The sequence below is a fragment of the Budorcas taxicolor genome, chromosome 14 (assembly GCF_023091745.1).
Source record: "Budorcas taxicolor isolate Tak-1 chromosome 14, Takin1.1, whole genome shotgun sequence".
Lineage (NCBI taxonomy): Eukaryota > Metazoa > Chordata > Mammalia > Artiodactyla > Bovidae > Budorcas > Budorcas taxicolor.
The window spans coordinates 77,949,579-77,970,164 of NC_068923.1; the positions used below are offsets into that span (position 1 = coordinate 77,949,579).

The 20,586-nt window shown below is 34.0% G+C and overlaps 1 protein-coding gene across 1 annotated transcript in view; it reads right to left on the bottom strand.

Annotated features, from left to right (window-relative positions):
* VPS13B (vacuolar protein sorting 13 homolog B) overlaps positions 1-20,586 on the bottom strand; it is a 775,227-nt gene that overhangs the window by 421,062 nt on the left and 333,579 nt on the right. Inside the window, exons 21-22 of the mRNA XM_052651420.1 lie at positions 16,581-16,708; positions 1,448-1,682 (exon numbers count right to left, since the gene is read on the bottom strand). Of these exons, the coding sequence (XP_052507380.1) occupies positions 1,448-1,682; positions 16,581-16,708 (363 nt within the window). The remainder of the gene's footprint in view (positions 1-1,447; positions 1,683-16,580; positions 16,709-20,586) is intronic.

Sequence of the window (20,586 nt, forward strand, 5' to 3'; positions counted from 1 at the left end):
TAGCAAGACAGTTCCTAGCGGTCTTGTAGGATGGGAGTAGAGGACTAAGTGCTAATGATGTACCAATTATTTTTACAGTGATAAAACTATTCTAAAATTAGATGGTGATGGTGGCATAAAAACTGTAAATATACTAAAAATCATCTAATTATATACTGTAAAAGGAGGAATTTTATAATATGTGAATTTTAGCAATGAATTTTAACAAAAATCAACATACAAATCAATTTTTAAAAAATCATTCCAGAGTTAACCTTTTTTTTTTTTTTAAGAGGAAGCACTCCCCAGCTCACTTTATGAAGCTAGCATATCCTTAATAGGACACATAACACCTATCATGATAATAAGGAATTTCCTGTAACCAAAAATGAATAGCAAATAACAGCTATGCCCAATATGCTAGAGAAAGAATAAAGACAAAGAGCACTTCACAAGAACTCTTAAGTTCCTTCTAACTACTAGAATTCTATGATTTTATGATAATAGTATTCACGTCATTAAGTACCAACCTTAATTTCTGGATAAAATCATGCTTACATAAACCTAACAAAATTAGATTTCAATGGAAATCACAACAGAGAAAGGGAGACAGAAATCAACCTTAAGTCAAAGTAAAAAAATTGAAGACTTTACTAACTTTTCAGTAACAGTATGTGGTAATCTGAACGATGTCCGGATTCAGACACTTATATCCTAATAATATGAACAAGGTGTTGACCTATTTAGCACTGTCAAAAATTTGAGGCTTGTTATTAAAATATAGATTCACACTATTGACTTTGTGACTCAAAAACTTTTCCAGGTTCACATAGTTTGAAATGAATGGATCCAAGTTCAAAAGGGTATGAACCTGCAACTGAAAACACTGCAACATCAGAAATCAAGTATTTATTAAAGAAAGAGGCATGGCTCCAATCATCACACAATTATCTACTTTATTTAAATAAATGAGTAATCTAGGAATATATCAAGTTTGATATAAATGGTGTAAATAATAAATATACAATTTCTGTATTTATGATACATCTACTCGTAAGTTAAGTGGCTTAAATTAAAATAAACCTACTTATAATTCTTAGTTCAGCTTAATGCAAACATCCAAAACCAATTTTCTTCTCTTTATTTGTGCTTAGCATTTCAGTGATTATACTATATGCCATATAATCTTTGGCAGACAGTCTCTGTCTAAATATATGTATCTTGTCTTCATCTACATATAATAAAAGGTGTGGCTATCAATAAACAGCATCACTTAGTTCATTTACTTTGTACATTTGTCTTTTCAGAACTACTTTGTAGATCACTTAGTTCATTTCCATTAAGTTCTTTCAATGAGAAGACTGATTTAGAGATGCACTGGGATAATTAAAAAAAAAAAAAACGGTAAAACTAAAAATATCAGTATAAAATATAATAACCACAGGAAGACTTTAAAATAAAAATGTACCTTCTTCAAGGATGGGTCGTGGGATGACAAACGGAATCTCCTGGAGAGGGTCCATATACTTGTGGCCAGCACTAACAATCTTTATTTGAGGCAGACAGAGGACAAGTGTTCCTGGCATGCTGGTTTGTCCATGGTACCAACTTCTTACTGTTCCAGGAATGTCACCAGATACAATTGTACTAGGAGAAGGCAAACTATCATTTGGGATAAACACACAACAAGACTGTACTTCAAGCTAGAAAAGAAAAAGAGAATAAAAATATTTGGATCAGATTAAGTTTGAGAATAAACAAATCTCAATCACCTAATATATTTACCAGAATACACAGGCAAGCCCAAACAAGAAAATGTCCCATACTTATGTCTTTATGAGTTGATTTTACTAAAGAATACGACAAACACTGGAAAAGGTATTGTTTCTTGCTACAAATTTGATCAAAAGAGCACAATGACATGAAATGAACACATAGCTGCCTTTCCATAGTTCTTTCCAAGAAACATGATTGAGTTAGAAAATGTGCTGGCAAAAAAAGGTGAGAAAATCCTCCTTTTTTTGCAGTTCATTACATTTTGTTAACACCAACTAAGGCGTTAGAGCTGACTATCATTTTACTGCTTACTTTAAAAAATAAAAAAACCACAAACATCTATTTCTATGTGAATTTGTCCTTTTGTCCTTCATTTTACAGATAGAAATTTAAGAAAAAATACTTTAAATGCTCAGATTATATCTCTAGATAAACATTAAAGGAGAACACGTTAGTAACATAGTAATGAGGAAAATTCAGGAGACTTAAAAATCAGAGCGCTATTCCTTACTTTTATCATATGTTGAATTATTACCTAAATTGTGATTTCATGTGAAATTTTTATGCTTCCTTATCCCCAGTGTACTTACTTAGGTTGCCAGCCCCTAACAGAGTTAATGGCAACCCACTCCAGTGTTCTTGCCTGGAGAATCCCAGGGATGGCGAAGCCTAGTGAGCTGCCGTCTATGGGGTCGCACAGAGTCGGACACGACTGAAGCGACTTAGCAACAGAGTTAAAGTAAGACTAAGCAAGACCAAATAAAAAACTGAATACATCATGAGTACTTAATTCAAAAGGTATGCTTAAGTTAAAGCCTATTAGTCTAAGCTGACTCTATTACAAGGTAATATTCTGTACCTGGCTAGTAAACAGCCCCAACTGCCTAGCATACTTGAATTATTTTTAATAAGATACAAAATGTAACCTGCTAATTTTTATAAAATAATTGGCATATAAAGCTACTACCTGAACTTATTATCTAATAAAAACTAAAATTTGTTTGCTTGATAAATGTTTGGATAGTCTAGCAATTTAAAATAACAAAGAGACTATATTTTACAAAAGATAACTAAGACTACAGTCACAGACGTATTCTTGGGGTTAATATATTCCTTAGTGAGATCATGGTATGTAACAGGTCTGCATTCCTTGATATGATAAATAATTTGCCAGTCTTATAAGTGCACTTACTCATTTTTCCTTCAGTATTTCTGTGCATTGATAAACCAATGAATTCAGTGAAGAAAAATATAAGTAAAAATTTACAAAAGTAAGTACATTAGTTCATACAGTATGAAAATTTTTAGTTCTAGAATTTAATCTTATATTACATGATTTTAAAATGTATATGTTAAGTAGTTCATCACTGACTTAAGATCACAACATTTATAACTTCTGAAATGGAAGTGTATATTGTCTCAAATATGTTACATTTTGTTTCAAATATATAACATAATTCATTAGTGATACTAAAGTACACAAATTAGAGTGGCACACTGACAGCATATTCTCCTATATTAATTATGGTTATAAGCTCAAATAATGATGGGTATTTAACATTTTATTTTAGATACTGATGCTATGTTGACAAATGCTTTCAACAATGTGAGGTAATTAGTTTAATACGTCACTGTATACAATTTCATACACAGATGTCTTGAGAAACAAATTTAAATTGTGCCAAAATTTCCATAATCACAATATATTCTAAGTTTCTACTAATTCAGAAATAAATTATTTAATCAAATCAAAACAACCTGAGAAATGCATATAAAATCAACAGCATATTAACCTGATACACATAACAACGTTAAAAAATAAACTTTCTAAAAAATGATATATGTTGTGGGGATTCTTTTAACGATAAGAACTAAAACATATAATCCAAATTGCTCAAACTTGTTATAACGTTACATCTATTATATATACTAAAGCTAACACATAAATCTTTTTACACTTTTAAAATAACTGTTAAACTGTATGTCTAAAATTTTGGTTTTAATGTAAAATGTTGAGTGATTTATGTAAGTGAATATAAATCTGCAGCAGTAAATTTTGCATTAATGTAAGGATCTGACAATCCAAGGGAAAGAAAATGAAGTAATCTGCCAGTAAGAAGTCCTCAAACCGGGGGTCAGATCATGTTCATGGAAACCATCTGGTTGGGACCCTCTGAGCCACACCAAACACAAATGATCTTTTAAAAAAATATCCTATTCATTAATGCATCACAGCTGCACTGAGTGTTACTTCATTTTTCCATGGCAACATCCTTTCTGTTTCAAGGATCTTATTTCAGTTTTGGTAGCAACATGTTCTTTCGCCAATATTGAACACATTCATGTGTTAAAGTGAAGGGATTATTACAAATTCTTGAAGTAGAACCACCTCTATTTTGATTCCTATTAGGTCAAGGGCTACATAGCTAAGTATCACATCCTGAGGATAAACCACTAAAGTAGAAATTATTTGGTATTATTTCAATAAGTGAAATGATTATCATGCAATTTTTATGAAGTTCCAAGTTCTGTTTTTTCCTGAAATTTCAAGTGCTGCTTAAAAAGATATATGCCATTGTGTACCCCCCATCCTCTACAAGTACAGTTTGGTAACCTTTGATTTTTCTAATGTGTGCCCTCTACAACTGTGATCACAACTCAGTTAAAAAGAAGAAACTAAGACAGGCTTCATTTATGCATTAACCTAAAAAGCATTTTAATTAGCAAGCTGTCCATCATATAGACTAACTTTATATAAATGCTTTACAATGTTATACCATATTTTCTGCCCTTTAAAATAATACGATTTCCCAAATGTTTTCCTTTCTTCAAAACTTGAAAATCTAGTGATAATTGTATTTACAAAATTTATACAGAATAAAATGTTTTCTGAATGAATGTATTTACTCCTCAGGACACAGTTTCAAATAAAAAATAAGAATGAAGAAACTATGCAGTTTGTATTTTCATTCACTTTTTCTTTCTTTTATTCATGAATTCTTTAACAGTCACCATTTACTGAGCTCGAAGTCAGGACTATAGAGAAAGGACATAGTTCCAGCATTTAAAAATAGTAATAGCCTTACATAATTTTCACTAGAGCATATAATCTATAATGTCAGACACTGTGCCTATTCTTTTCACGCTACAGTCTCAGTACACAGTACTGCACCTAGTATGAAAGAGGTATTAAATAATTGTTAAAGAAGGGAACAAAATTATTTTTATTAGCACCAGATAATTATGTTAATTAAAATAGTTGTTTAATGCATGTTGTTCACCATTTCATTCCACAGACACCTAGTAGAGTGATTAATAAAACTGACTTGTCAGCCAGATGGGTTCAACTCTAGCTGTGGAACCTTTGACAAGCTATTTAATCTTTTCATGACTTCAGCTTCCTCATCTGTAAATGGGGGGAAATCAGCTTTGAAATAAAGGTTAACATATTAACTGTCACCAAAATGTTTGCTAAATAAAGTCAATGAACATACAATAAGTATCTACTACATGCCAGATCTATATATTAATTCTCAAGGATTTGTAAAAGATGCTCACAATCCTTCTATTTTAAAATGCTATTGGCTTATGGTTTAGCTATTTATGCATATAAAGACCACCAAAATAAGTAGTATTATATTTGCACTATGAAACATAAATAAACTATTGCCCAAACCTTTTTCTATTCTATAAATTCACAATACATTATGAAACTATTTGGAATATTCTCCTATTTATTTAGTACAAATTTAAATATACACAGTTCAGGACATTAGCTAAAAACCTCAAAAGTGCACCTTGGTTATCTTCTTTCCACAGTGAAATGTTATAAATCTCCATACTTTTCTCATAAATACTTGTCAAGGGGAGACAAGAAAAAAATTCCTACACTGTAATAAGGACGTCCTCTTTCTAACAAACTATCGTGCAACTGATGTCACTTTCTCAATGTCTATAAAAAAACTATAGCCTTCTATGAAAATTTTAAGCATTAAATGTAATTGATTACTTTTAACATTAATGTGACTGACAACTGATATGTCTAGTATCTACTCTCACTTAATCCTGCAGATAAGCCAGAAAGTTCACTGGACTTGAGAACATTAGGTGTATCATGTAACATGATTACTTATACATTACTTATACATCTCTTCTTATACATATATAACTTTATGGGAGAAAAAAAATTCAACTGTTCTAGCTTATCTGACTTTGACACTCATACTAAAATCTTACAGAATGTGGGAAGCTGTCTCCTAAAAGGAATAAAACATTATTAGCAAAAGAAAGAGCTCAGGATCTTTCAAATAGAAAATAAAGTGTCCACGACACCATGCTGTCCATTGTCAGAAACTAGACAAAACTTGCAGGAAATGCCATAGGACAGCAACACAATCTTCAATGTAAAAGTCAAGAAGACTGATTCTGGCAAACACCAGAGTAATGTTCTCCTTCATTAGTGAATCCTAGGCCAGAGTACTTCTATTTTGTCAACCGCATGCCATTGCCAATTATGTCGTTCTGGAACAAAAAACGTAACAGACAGAAACTGTGCTGGTAGGTGAACAGAGGAAAACTACAAAAAACAATGAGTTTATGCTAATCTATCTTGAAAAGGCCCTCCAATCCAAGTTCATTTTAAAAACTGTTCAAGACTACATTTAGTACTATAAAACAATTGAATTATAATAAAGTATGAAATTCTTTTTCCCATTGAAAAATAAATAGGTTATCATAAATACTGTTGATGTCTTAATCCAATGTACATCTTTCTAAAATAATAAAGTACATGAACTTAGCAAATACCAACTTTGGCTCCAAAATCAACTTTCCAGAAACTCTGATTCCAAGCACATTTACTTGTTCAAACTTCCATTAAAAGAATAATCCTTTGATGACTTTAAGTTATGGTGTTTTGTTTAATCTGATGACAACTTCAGGGTTTTCTTTTTTATATTTGGCTCATAAAACGTCTTGGAGAGTGGACACAACTCTTTTAAAAACTCAGTTTTAGGGCCTAAATTTTTATCACTGAATCAGAATCTAGCTTTATTCTGAACTTTTTCAGAATATACAAACAGTTGAAAATGTCTAAGTATATGGTATGTATAAGACAGGACTGGGACTAGGAGTGAGGTAAGAAAGGTGCCTTGATCATTTTCAAAATAATCTATACAAACGTAAATCATTTAGTACTCCTTTAATTAAACGTTAATTTATACACAAAAAGCTTAGTCAACAAGGAAGATCAGACTGAACTGTACACTTAAACATGGTTAAGAAGGTAAATGGTATACATGTATTTAGCCAAAATCAAAAACAAAAGAGAAAAAGAGAAACATCAGTATCTTTACTTGTAACTAATCCAGAATGACACACCAGATTAAGTTCACTGTTTGTAAAGCTAATGAAGGCACTGCATCATTACGAAACAAGCCTAAGAACTAAAAGAATCATATAAGAACATGAGAATAGTGAATACCTTAAATATTACTTAATTTAACCATTTCATATTGCAAATATGCAAAGTAAAGCCCACAGCTAACATTAAGAATCTGGTGCTGTTGACAATGGCTCCTTGAACTCTCTGACCTTTCCTCCAACATTTCTGATTTTTCGTTTAGGGTTTTCTTCAAGGAGACTTTCTCTTCTACTGACTACTTTAGAAATGGTATTCACTTGGCCCATTGCTCTTTCAACTTACCATACTTTTTTTAATTCTCCTAGTTTTAACCATCTGTAGATGATTTCTAAAATTATATTTATATGGTGGATCTCTTCCTTAAACTCAATTATGAATATTCAGTGTAAGAGATAACTGGATATCTCATACACATTTCAAATACACATGTAAAGTCAAACTCTCAATTTGCCACTAACCTGAAAGGATGCTGCTCCTATCATATAATCGCATCGCTATCTACCCAAACCAGAAGCTGGAACACCAATTAGATTCCCTCCTTTTATTCTTCAAGTGCATAAGTCACTGGTTTCTGGTGATTTTTACCTTAGGTCTCTCAGGGTTTGCTGTCTAACTTTTCTTATTGTCTAGTGTTTTGAAACCACTGTTCAATAAAATTTGCCCATTTCTTTTTTCGTTGTTTGAAGTAGCAAAATAAATCCAGTTCCCGTAACTTCATCCTGGGAAGAGGAGTATGTTTTCCAGAATATCTTACATTGTGGAGCTTGCATGTATCTACTTTTTGTCATTCAGTTGCCCAGTCTTGGATGACGCTTTTCGACTCCGTGGACTGCAACACACCAGGCCTCCCTGTCCCTCACCATCCCGAAACTCACCCAAGTTCATGTCCATGTATCTACTTAATGGCTTACAAATTTTATAAAGATTTCTGACACTTGGAATTTTACCTGGAAGATTTTCTTAGAGGCATCAAATAATCAGGTAACCCTAATACTATCTTTTTTAGCACCCTTTACAATAACTTCTCAAAATGTGATCAAAAAAGGATACACTAAACTAGTCCACCTTTCTATAGTATCTGAGTCGCTCGCTAGACATGACCTACTCTTTGTGAACCCATGGATCATACCCTGCCAGCTTCCCTGTCCATAGAATTCTCCAGGTAAGAATACTGGAGTGGGTTGCCATTCCTTTCATCTTCCCAACCCAGGGATGACCCCGGGTCTCCTGCACTGCAGGCAGATTCTTTACTCTTGGAGCCACCAGAGAAGCCAACGGTTTTCTAGTGGAATGGCTAAGAGAGGATGAGGTTATCTTTATTACAATTACTTATATCATCATGAAATAATATTTAGGACCAAATTAAACCTCAAACAGCTATACAATTTTTATCACTATTATAATCTGGAGAATGCTATTATGTCATCTAATTCTAAAGATCAATAAATATTAATCTGAGATAGTATTCAAATTAATCACAAACCTGGCAGAGCATGCCCTAGATATCCTTTCAATAGATGACATTTACCCTGAAAACTCCATGTCTCTTTTGGATGGCAAGAGTTTTATAAGGGATCTGTCTAAGAGACACGCCCCACAAGATGCTTCAATACAATGGATATTTGTCTTTTCCCTGCTAGACCAAGAGAACTACTATACTTCTTTTGTCTACTCAGGATCTATCATAATATATAGTAAAATTGAGTGCTGAATGTGATAATGAATGAAAGAATAATAAATGGAGGGAAAGAAAACATTCTGTAATGTATTACTAGGCAACTAGATGTTTAAAAAAATAAATAAACAACCTTATACTGGGGTACTAAAATGTTAACATGCCTCTGAATGTTAAATAAATACTTATATGCAACAGGAAATTTTTAGAAATACAATGTTTATCAGAAACTATGTATGTACTTTTTTAACTATGTACTTTTTTTCTCAAAAAGTAAAGGAGGACATACTAAAGAGCAATAGGGCCTTGGAGCTAATCCTCAAATAATGTTACACCTGTTCATCAACTCTAGTGCCATTTCTGAAAAAAGTACAAAGTACCTAATTTTAAAAGGAAACCTAAGTCCCACTACATTAAACTTTTATTTATATACAAACATACTGCATATATATATTTCATACATAAGAAATGATTACAATATAAGCTTATTTTGGTATCAAAGCATTCTCACTTGAATAGAGAAGGAAAACTGAGCAAAAACAAAGGAGTTGTGTTGCCAAGAAGAGAAAGTTGCAGTTAAGAGTCGAAATGGAACAAATTTTTTCTGTTAGGATAGATACCAAAAGTTGAGAGAAATCAATATCAAAATGAGAAATTAATATTAAAGATACTTTAAACAAAATCCCATGTTTTAAGTGTCCATTTTTAAGTGACGGGTGTACCTAAGAAGGCATAACAAGGAAAATTAGAAAATATGTCATAATAGAAATGAAAAAGAGAATTTAACAGAATTTGCTACATGCAGCTGAAGTTGCTTGATGCAATTAAATATAATATGGAGTTTTGAATAACATATAAAAACAAATAAAAGGGACACCAGCAAAAAATTTTATGGAATTTTAATAAAATATCTACTTTACTTCATAATACTGTATCTTTCTTATCTGCAATCACCCTAGGTGTTTTTTTCAGTCTAACTTTATTTAGGGTTTCGATGGCTAAGTCAAAGATCTCTCGGTAAATGTCACATTGCACTAGAAAATATGAAGGTTATTTAAAAATGTTTGTATTGATATTTAACATTATCTGATGGTGAAAAGAGAACAGACTGTGTAATTTAAAAACCTTTAGACTACAAAACTTTTGCAGTTTGTTTTATGCCCCTGGATATGTTTTCAGTGTCTCCTAATTTAGAGCCTTGACATACTCCTTTTCCTATTTGGAACCAGTCGGTTGTTCTATGTCCAGTTCTAACTGTTGCTTCCTGACCTGCATATAGGTTTCTCAAGAGGCAGGTCAGGTGTTCTGGTATTCCCATCTCTTTCAGAATTTTCCACAGTTTATTGTGATCCACACAGTTAAAGGCTTTGGCACAGTCAATAAAGCAGAAATAGATGTTTTTCTGGAACTCTCTTGCTTTTTCCATGATCCAGCAGATGTTGGCAATTTGATCTCTGCTTCCTCTGCCTTTTCTAAAACCAGCTTGAACATTTGGAAGTTCATGGTTCATGTATTGCTGAAGCCTGGCTTGGAGAATTTTGAGCATTACTTTACTAGCGTGTGAGATGAGTGCAATTGTGCGGTAGTTTGAGCATTCTTTGGCATTGCCTTTCTTTGGGATTGGAATAAAAACGGACCTTTTCCAGTCCTGTGGCCACTGCTGAGTCTTCCAAATTTGCTGGCGTATTGAGTGCAGCACTTTCACAGCATTATCTTTCAGGATTTGAAAGAGCTCAACTGGAATGCCATCACCTCCACTAGCTTTGTGCGTAGTGATGCTTTCCAAGGCCCACTTGACTTCACACTCCAGGATGTCTGGCTCTAGGTGAGTGGTCACACCATCATGATTATCTGGGTCATGAAGATCTTTTTTGTACAGTTCTTCTGTGTATTCTTGCCACCTCTTCTTAATATCTTCTGCTTCTGTTAGGTCCAGACCATTACTGTCCATTATAGAGCCCATCTTTGCATGAAATGTTCCCTTGGTATCTCTAATTTTCTTGAAGAGATCTCTAGTCTTTCCCATTCTGTTGTTTTCCTCTATTTCTTTGCATTGATCACTGAGGAAGGCTTTCTTATCTCTCCGTGCTATTTTTGGGAACTCTGCATTCAGATGCTTATATCTTTCCTTTTCTCCTTGGCTTTTTGCTTCTCTTCTTGTCACAACTATTTGTAAGGCCTCCTCAGACAGCCATTTTGCTTTTTTGCATTTCTTTTCCATGGGGATGGTCTTGATCACTGTCTCCTGTACAATGTCATGAACCTCATTCCATAGTTCATCAGGCACTCTATCAGATCTAGGCCCTTAAATCTATTTCTCACTTCCACTGTAGAATCATAAAGGATTTGATTTAGGTCATACCTGAATGGTCTAGAGGTTTTCCCTACTTTCTTCAATTAAGTCTGATTTTGGCAATAAGGAGTTCATGATCTGAGCCACAGTCAGCTCCTGGTCTTGTTTTTGTTGACTGTATAGAGCTTCTCCATCTTTGGCTGCAAAGAATATAATCAATCTGATTTCGGTGTTGACCATCTGGTGATGTCCATGTGTAGAGTCTTCTCTTGTGTTGTTGGAAAAAGGTGTTTGCTATGGCCAGTGCATTTTCTTGGCAAAACTCTATTAGTCTTTGCCCTGCTTCATTCCATTCTAAGGCCAAATTTGCCTGTTACTCCAGGTGTTTCTTGACTTCCTACTTTTGCATTCCAGTCCCCTATAATGAAAAGGACATCTTTTTGGGGTGTTAGTTCTACAAGGTCTTATAGGTCTTCATAGAACTGTTCAACTTGCTTATTTAACTTATATGCAGAGTACATCATGAGAAACACTGGGCTGGAAGAAGCACAAGCTAGAATCAAGATTCTCAGGAGAAATATCAATAACCTCAGATATGCAGATGATACCACCCTTATGGCAGAAAGTGAAGAGGAACTAAAAAGTCTCTTGATGAAAGTGAAAATGGAGAGTGAAAAAGTTGGCTTAAAGCTCAACATTCAGAAAACGAAGATCATGGCATCTGGTCCCATCACTTCATGGGAAATAGAGAAACAGTGGAAAAAGTGTCAGACTTTATTTTTGGGGGCTCCAAAATCACTGCAGATGGTGATTGCAGCCATGAAATTAAAAGACACTTCCTCCTTGGAAGAAAAGTGATGACCAACCTAGATAGCATATTCAAAAGCAGAAACATTATTTCGCAAACAAAGGTCTGTCTAGTCAAGGCTATGGTTTTTCCAGTGGTCCTGTATGGATGTGAGAGTTGGACTGTGAAGAAAGCTGAGTACCAAAGAATTGATGCTTTTGAACTGTGGGGTTGGAGAAGACTCTTGAGAGTCCCTTGGACTGCAAGGAGATCTGACTCGTCCATTCTGAAGGAAATCAGCCCTGGGATTTCTTTGGAAGGAATGATGCTAAAGCTGAAACTCCAGTACTTTGGCCACCTCATGTGAAGAGCTGACTCACTGTAAGAGACTCTGATGCTGGGAGGAATTGGGAGCAGGAGGAGAAGGGGACGACCGAGGATTAGATGGCTGGATGGCATCACTGACTCGATGGACGTGAGTCTGAGTGAACTCCAGGAGTTGGTGATTGACAGGGAAGCTGGCGAGCTGCAATTCATGGGCTCGCAAAGAGTCGAACACGACTGAGAAACTGAACTGAACTAAACTAATTTACAGTCTATGGGAACTTGAAGAGAATTTATGTCTTACCATGGTGTTAAAATTATATAAATCTGAATTATTTTGAATTGTATCACACTGCTTTTCAGGTCTACAATATCATTCTACTTCTCTGAATATTCATCCTATTAATTTTTGACAGTTTGATATTGAAATTCCATATAAAGTCTTAATTTACCTACTAAAAAATTGTAATATACAGTACTGTATGTAATCTTGTTCTGTATTTTCCAAGTCTCCTATAAATGTGTTCTTATACTTTCATCATTTAAAAAAATTTTAAAAAACAAGAAGTAAAATATTAAGAGATGGCCTTGAAAACCTATTATACACTGAGTCTCAGAAAAGAAACTAAAAAACATACCTTTCTAACCATAGTTTTTAGTCCCAGTTTAATGAAATCAAAATACAACTAACTCCTGAGTACAAAGGACTTAAGGTACGGTGCTAAAGAAAAACATGATATGAAAGATAAAATGCTAGAAAGAGATCTAATAATATTAGGATTATTCCTTTTTTACATGAAGTATTATTTGCATCATACTATAATTTAGAACCTCATATGGAGCTATAATTAAATAAGTTCACTGTTATATATATATATATAAATTATAGTAGAAATATGTGTGCTCAAATTAGTTACTCATCTTAAGTTACTAATCACTTCAGTATTTACATTTATTGACTACCACACAATAAACTGTGGAAAATTCTTAAATAGATGGGAATAACAGACCACCTTATATGTCTTCTGAGAATCCTGTATGCAGGCCAAATGCAATAGTTAGAATCGGAAGTGGAACAACAGACTCATTCAAAAATTAGGTAAGGAGTATGTCAAGCCTATGTACTGTCACCGTGCTTATTTAACTTATATGCTGAGTACATCATGCGAATGCCAGGCTGGAATCAAGATTGCTGGGAGAAGTATCAATAACCTCAGACATGCAGATGATACCACCTAATAGCAGATAGTGAAGAGGATCTTAAGAGCCTTTTGATGAAGGTCAAAGAGGAGAGTAAAAAAGCTGGCTTAAAACTCAACATTCAAAAAACTAAGATTATGGCATCTGGTCCCATTACTTCAGGGCAAATAGATAGAGAAAAAGTGGAAACAGTGACAGATTTTATTTTCTTGGGCTCCAAAATCAGTCGATGGTGACTGCAGACAATAGACAGCATATTAAAAAGCAGAGACATCACTTTGCTAACAAAGGTCCATAATAATCAAAACTATGTTTTTTCCCAGTAGTCATGTACAGATGCGAGAGTCGGACCATAAAGAAGGCTGAATGCCGAAAAACTGATGCTTTCGAATTCTGGTGCTAAACACTCTTGACAGTCCCTTAGACAACAAGAAGATCAAACCAGTCAATCCTAAAGAAACTCAACCTTGAATGTTCATTGGAAGGACCGATGCTGAAGCTGAAGTCCCAAAACTTTGGCCACCTGACGCAAAGAGCCGACTCATAGGAAAAGACCCTAATGGGAAAGATTAAACAAACGCAAGAGGAGGAGGGTAAGACAGGGGATGCAGTGGTGGATGGCATCACTGACTCAATGCACATGAATGTGAGCAAACTCCAAGAGACAGTGAAAGACAGAGAAGCCTGGAATGCTGCAGGCCCTAGAGACACAAAGAGTTGTATACAACTTAGCAACTGAACAACAACAAAATGTACCACAGATTACTCTTTTCAGAAGATTACAAAATAACACATAAACAGATGATGGGTATTACTCATCAGGGAAAAAAGCATATATTTCATAGGTCATTTAAATAGTAGAAATAATGTGTTAAATCAATCAGTGAAATTAGAGGAGCACAGAACGGTTAGTAAGGCATTATACAGAAAGAGAAGAAATAAAAAACTTAAGTTTATTTTCTTGTGACCACAGAGTAAGCTAAGAATACAGATTGAGGTTGACCAACTTCAGAAAAAATGAATAAAACTGAGATACAACTGCCCAGGTATCTCCCTCATTCCCATCAGCAATGTATCTCCCCTGAGATTAAAGATTTTATCATAAGAAAAGCTACATATAGTTAAGTGAATAAATATAGTCATCAGAAGCAAAACCACACCTAGTCTAGTTTGCTCTATCATGCACCATGGTTAAATGTTAATACAAGGACAGGGTGATATACAATGAAAGAGAACATAAGGATACAGTCTTTTACTATAGACTAAAGAAAGTAACATTGACTACAAACATTCAGCAACATCTTAGGAGTACTGTCTATTTTCTGCTTCTATAATCAATCTCAATCAATGTAAGTGAAGTCTCTCAGTCATGTCCGACTCTTTGCAACCCCACGGACTGTAGTCTACCAGGCTTCTCCGTCCATGGGATTTTCTAGGCAAGAACAATGGATTTGATTGCCGTTTCCTTCTCAAGGAGATCTTCCCAATCCGGGGACTGAAACCTAGTCTCCCACATTGTAAGCAGACGCTTTACCATCTGAGCCACCAGGGAAGTCAATGTAAAGGCACTCAATATCTCCTGCATTCATGGAGTCTCACCTTCCTGTCTCATCTGATGCCATCAATGCATCAGAGGAACCACTAGAGAGGAATACAAGTAAGTCAACAAAATGAGTCACTAGGATAATATTAATAGCATAAGGCCTCATGCTGGCAGAGATTGTAGGACACAGCTGATACCTGTGGACAAAGTCATTTTCCCTTTCAGCTGAGAGTTAAAACAACAACAAAAGAATAAGAAAACATACTTTCTCTCTCCCCCTCTTCTCTTAATTTTATGTAAGTATCATGCTCAAAAAAGAGAGGCTGTAATAGATTGCCAAAACGCAGGTCACCGGCTCTTGTATTAAATAGTACTTTAAATACAGTAGACCCTAGAACAGCACTGACCCCTCGCAGCAGAAACTCCATATATAACTTTACAGTCTACCCTTTGTATTCACTGTTCTGAATCCACGGGTTTAATCAACCACAGATCACGAAGTACTGAAGTATCAAAAAAAAAAAAAATTCATGTATAAATGGACCTGTACTATTCAAACCCATGTCATTCAAGGGTCACCATGTGAATTAATCATGGTCACATACTGATACCAAGGAATTGGATATGTTTTTAGATGTTATTTCTAAAAAGTGATTTTAAAAGTTTTCATTATACTTATTAAACTATATTATAGCTAGACATAGATGTTTGGATCATTTTTCTACACACCATAACAAATTACCACAAACCGAGCAGCTAAGAACTGCACATGTGTATTATCTTCCAGTTTATGTGGGTGAAGCATCCTGGTATAATTTTGCAGATCTACCTTGCTCTTTCTTGTTCATAAGGTGGGAGCAATATTCTTCTGCAATTGTCAACATCTCAAACAGAAGTGGAAGGTCCCAAAACTTAGATATTACTGTCTGGTACACATAAAATTCTATAAAGATGCCTCTGTTATCAATCTGTCATATCTTATCTCAAGAAAAAATAGTCTATATGAAAACTTAAAAATGGTTGTGGTACCCTTACCCAGTTCCTATTAAATGGAGATAAGGATTTAATTGTGTATTTCTATCATTTAAAACATGATTTAGAAGATGTGTAATTCAGTAAAATTAAATTCTGTACATTTAAAAGTAAAAAGTGGTAAGAAAACTTAGTAACAATAGTTATAATTAATATTTTCATATTTAATATGTAGCTAGGAAAAATAATTAGGTAATCCTTTTAATTCAATTTAAGCTTTTATTTCAGTACTGAAATAGGTATGCTATTGGTATATTGACTATTTAAAATATTTCAAATAATGCTTAAAAGAAACAAAAAATGAATTTTTAAAAATTCAAATAACATTTCAAAATTTGCATAATTTTGTAACTTTATCAGGAAGAGCATATGTTTCATATCATTTTGTTATTAATCTGCAAAGAGCACCAATAATTTTTATTTAAATTGTGAAAGTGAGGTTGTATACATGAGTGTCACCAATGAGAAAATTTTTATTGATCTTAAAAACACTGAAAATTAAATGGCAACAGAGAAATTAAACCATGGTATTTCTAATTTTCATTTTACCTGCAGTGTTAGACTCTTAACTGCATTCCATACTACTCCAATAAACTCTTTCATTCTTTCTTCAGGACTTCTACAGCCTTCAGTTATAGTCAGCACAGCTTTCACAGGAACTGACAATGGTCTGGATTCTAAGAATAAGAACAGGTAGGATGATTTAATAGAAATGTACCAGTAAGTTTCACAAAAATATACAGAAAATATTTCCACTATTACTTCTTCCTGTGTTTAAAATTTAAAAATATATGAGATTATAAAATATATTAGATCATATTTACTGAAAGAATTACTCATTTTTACAATTATTCCAAATCAAAAAAAAAAATCTGTTAATAGTTAAGAGAGTGAAAATGACTGTTTTTCAGAGATTGATGACTGGGATGTTGGTTTATGGAGTAACAGTAATGCTCTATTTTGAATACATGGATGTGTTTACATTGTGAAAATTTACTTAATTATAACCTAACAATCTGTTCATTTCTCAGTATGAAGTTAAAACATAAATAAAAATCTTATCGAAATAGAAAACTGAACTTCCTTCATCCAGAATTAATAGAAAATGTGTCTTCCCAAATGTGAATTTTCCTGAGAATAAAACCTTACTCATAGTATCTCTCTACTTAAAACACTGGTTTTGATAGTAAGCAAAAGAAGCACTGGGCTTCCTCAGTGGCTCAGACAGTGAAGAATCTGCTTGCAATGCAGGAGACCCAGGTTTGATCCCTGGGTTGGGCAGATTCCCTGGAGAAGGGAATGGCTATCCCACTACAGTATTCTTGTCTGGAGAATTCCATGAAGAGAGGAGCCTGATGGGCTATAGTCCATGGGGGTCACAAAGATTTGGACACGACTGAGCAACTAACACTTTCATTTTCACTTTCAAAAGAACTGATCACAGAGAAGCCAGGTAGATGTTACAAGAATTTTCTCCATCTAAATCAAGGAACTTAGAGAACTTCAATAATTCTTATAATGAAAATTTCAGAAATCAAATAATAATTTATAACAATATATGTGGACATGTCTATATATATGTTACATTTTTACGTACTGCATACATATAATTGATAGGGTGCTATTTTAAATACCATAAAATAAATGACTCAGATCTTGCTTTTCAAGACTTTTACTAAGCTGAATTTGATAATCATTGGACAGTCTACAAAGTAAGTGCTACCACTTCATCACTATGAGAATGACAAGTGCTATTATCTACTCATACTTTCCCTTTCCCCTCTATTTGGTTCACATATTTGCATTTATAGTAGATTCAAAGTATCTTAAGGGCATGGAACATAAACCTTTTATTCTCATACTAATAATACCATAGCCTACCACATTATACACATTAGAAACATTCAAAAAATGTTTGTAAAAAAAAACAGTTGGAGAGAGATCCATAGAGTTAGAGCATTCTAGGCAGATGGGAACAACACTGCAAAGCACCAAGATGGGAGTGTACTTAGGATTTTCAAGAAACCACACAAAAGATAGGATGGTTAGAACAGAGTAAGAATGAGAGAAGCAAGAGATGAGCTCAGAGGTACCAATAGGGACCAAATCATACAGGGCTTACACAGGCCATGGTAAGGAGGTTGGGTTTTATTTTGAGGGAGACAGGATATGACTCTAAACAGTCTTGAAATTAATGGACATATTTTGAGAGAATTTTTCTGGCTACTATGTAGACAACGGTCTACATAAATATTAAAACAAGAAGACAAGCTGTGAGAGGTGGTAGTAGCAATAGAGCTAACAAGAATGGGGAATTTCTGTATTGTTTTTCAAAGATGCAGCCAACAAATTTACTGATGGATTAAAATTACAATAAGAGAGAAAAGTAAAGCAAGGATAACTCCAAGGTTTTATATTTGATCACTTGGAAGAATGGCACTAGAGGGGAGAGGAAAAGGAAATACAGTTTTATACCTATCAGGCTAAGATTTCCATTACAAGTTCAAATGAAGATATCAAAGTGTCATATGGATAAACAACAAAAAATGGAAAAAATATGAACAAATAATTCATATAAAACATAATTTGGCCAAAAACCTTACTAAGATATAATCAACTTTCCTAATAATAAAATAAAAATTAAGGCAACAATCAGATATTCTTTCCAACTGTCATGTTGGCAAACATTTTAAACAGTTAATTTGTATTTTTAAAAACATCTGACATTGTTGAAGCCCTTTGTTAGAATGTTTCATATACTGGGACTATAAGGATAGCTTGCAGAGTGAAATTACAAGACAGGATATTTAAACATGCAAGTTTTTCTACAAAGTAATTCCATTTCTAAAAACCTATGCTACAGAAATACTAAAACAAATGACATGTGAGATCATATCAATAATTTGAAAAATGTTTAGTATCAGCAGTATTATTTGAGATAGTGAAAAAAAGGGAGAGAAGGAAGGAGGAGAAAGGAGAGGAAGAAAATGGTAAGCAATTAATCTATTCATCAAAAAAGATATGGCTGAATTTACTTTGGAATACTTATGATAAGGATTATAATTCAATCATTTAAAAATGAGGAACAGTTCAACATATGACAGAAATCATATTTTTGATACACTGTGATATAAAATATATGCATTTCTGTAGTTTAATCCATATGTTTTTAAAAGAGTATGTGAGGTTGAGCATGTGTTTATTTATCTCATTAACACAGAGCTACAGAGAGGTAAAATACAAACCCTTCACAGAGGTTACCAGTGAAGACAGTAAAATGGAATTGTATGAGGGAAGGAGGTTTTTAACTTTTTACTGTATATTTCAGAATTAATGTTTTACAAGAGTAAGTCATGTCCGACTCTTTGCGACCCCATGGACTGTAGCCTGCCAGGCTCCTCTGTTAATGAGATTCTCCAGGCAAGAATACTGGAGTGGGTTGCCATGCCCTCCTTCAGGGGATCTTCCCAACTCAGGGTCAGAACCGAGGTCTCCTGCATTGCAGATGGATTCTTTACCATCTGAGCCACAAGGGAAGCCCAAGAATGCTAGAGTGGGTAACCTAACCCTTCCCCAGGAGATCTTCCCAACCCAGGAATTAAACCGGGGTCCTCCCACATGGCAAGTGGATTCTTTAGCACCTGAGTTACCAGGGAAGCCCCATTTTAAAATAAAACACACCTTAATTTACATCAACTCACCTGGACCTTACAGTTATTCTTTCATATATTAGCAGGTATGAGAAGAATATGGCGACATAAACTTATTGTAGAACTCTGCCAATTTAAATAACTAAATTACATGTAGACCAACCATATCCAAACATGCACACAGATGTTTACAGAAGCCTTATTCATAACTATCAAAACCTGGAAGCAACCAAGATGTCCTTTAGAAAGTGAGCTGCTAGATAAACTGTGGTACACTTAGAAAATGGATTATTATTCATTAATAGAAATGAACCATAAAAACACATGGAGTAAATTTAAATACGTATTTCTAAGTGAAAGAAGCCCATCTGAAAAGGCTACATACTGAATGCTTCCAACTATGTGACAATCTGGAAAAAGCATAACTATGGAAATAATAAAAACATTAGCACAGAAGTTAAGGAGAGAAGAGCGAACAGGCAGAGCAAAGAATTTTGGGGACATTGAAATTACTCTGTATATCACTATATTAGAGGATATATGTTGCTATACATTTGTTCAAACAGAAGAATATATTACACCATGAGTGATCCCTATTGAGAAATGAGGATTTTGGATAATAATGATGGATCAGTATAAATGCATCAAGTGTAACAACATACCACTTTGGTGGGGGTTTTGATAATGAGGGAGACTACGCATGTGTGGGGCAGTAGATACGTGAGAAATCTCTGAACCTTCCCCTCAATTTAAATGCAAGCCTAAAACTGCTCTAAGAAAATAAATTCTAAAAATATAAATAATTTTAAAAAATGCAGGCCAAATTTTAAAACTCCTTGAAACCATGGATACCAAAGGTTTCCACAAAAGCTGCTTACGGTCAAATTTTTAAAATCTACTGATAC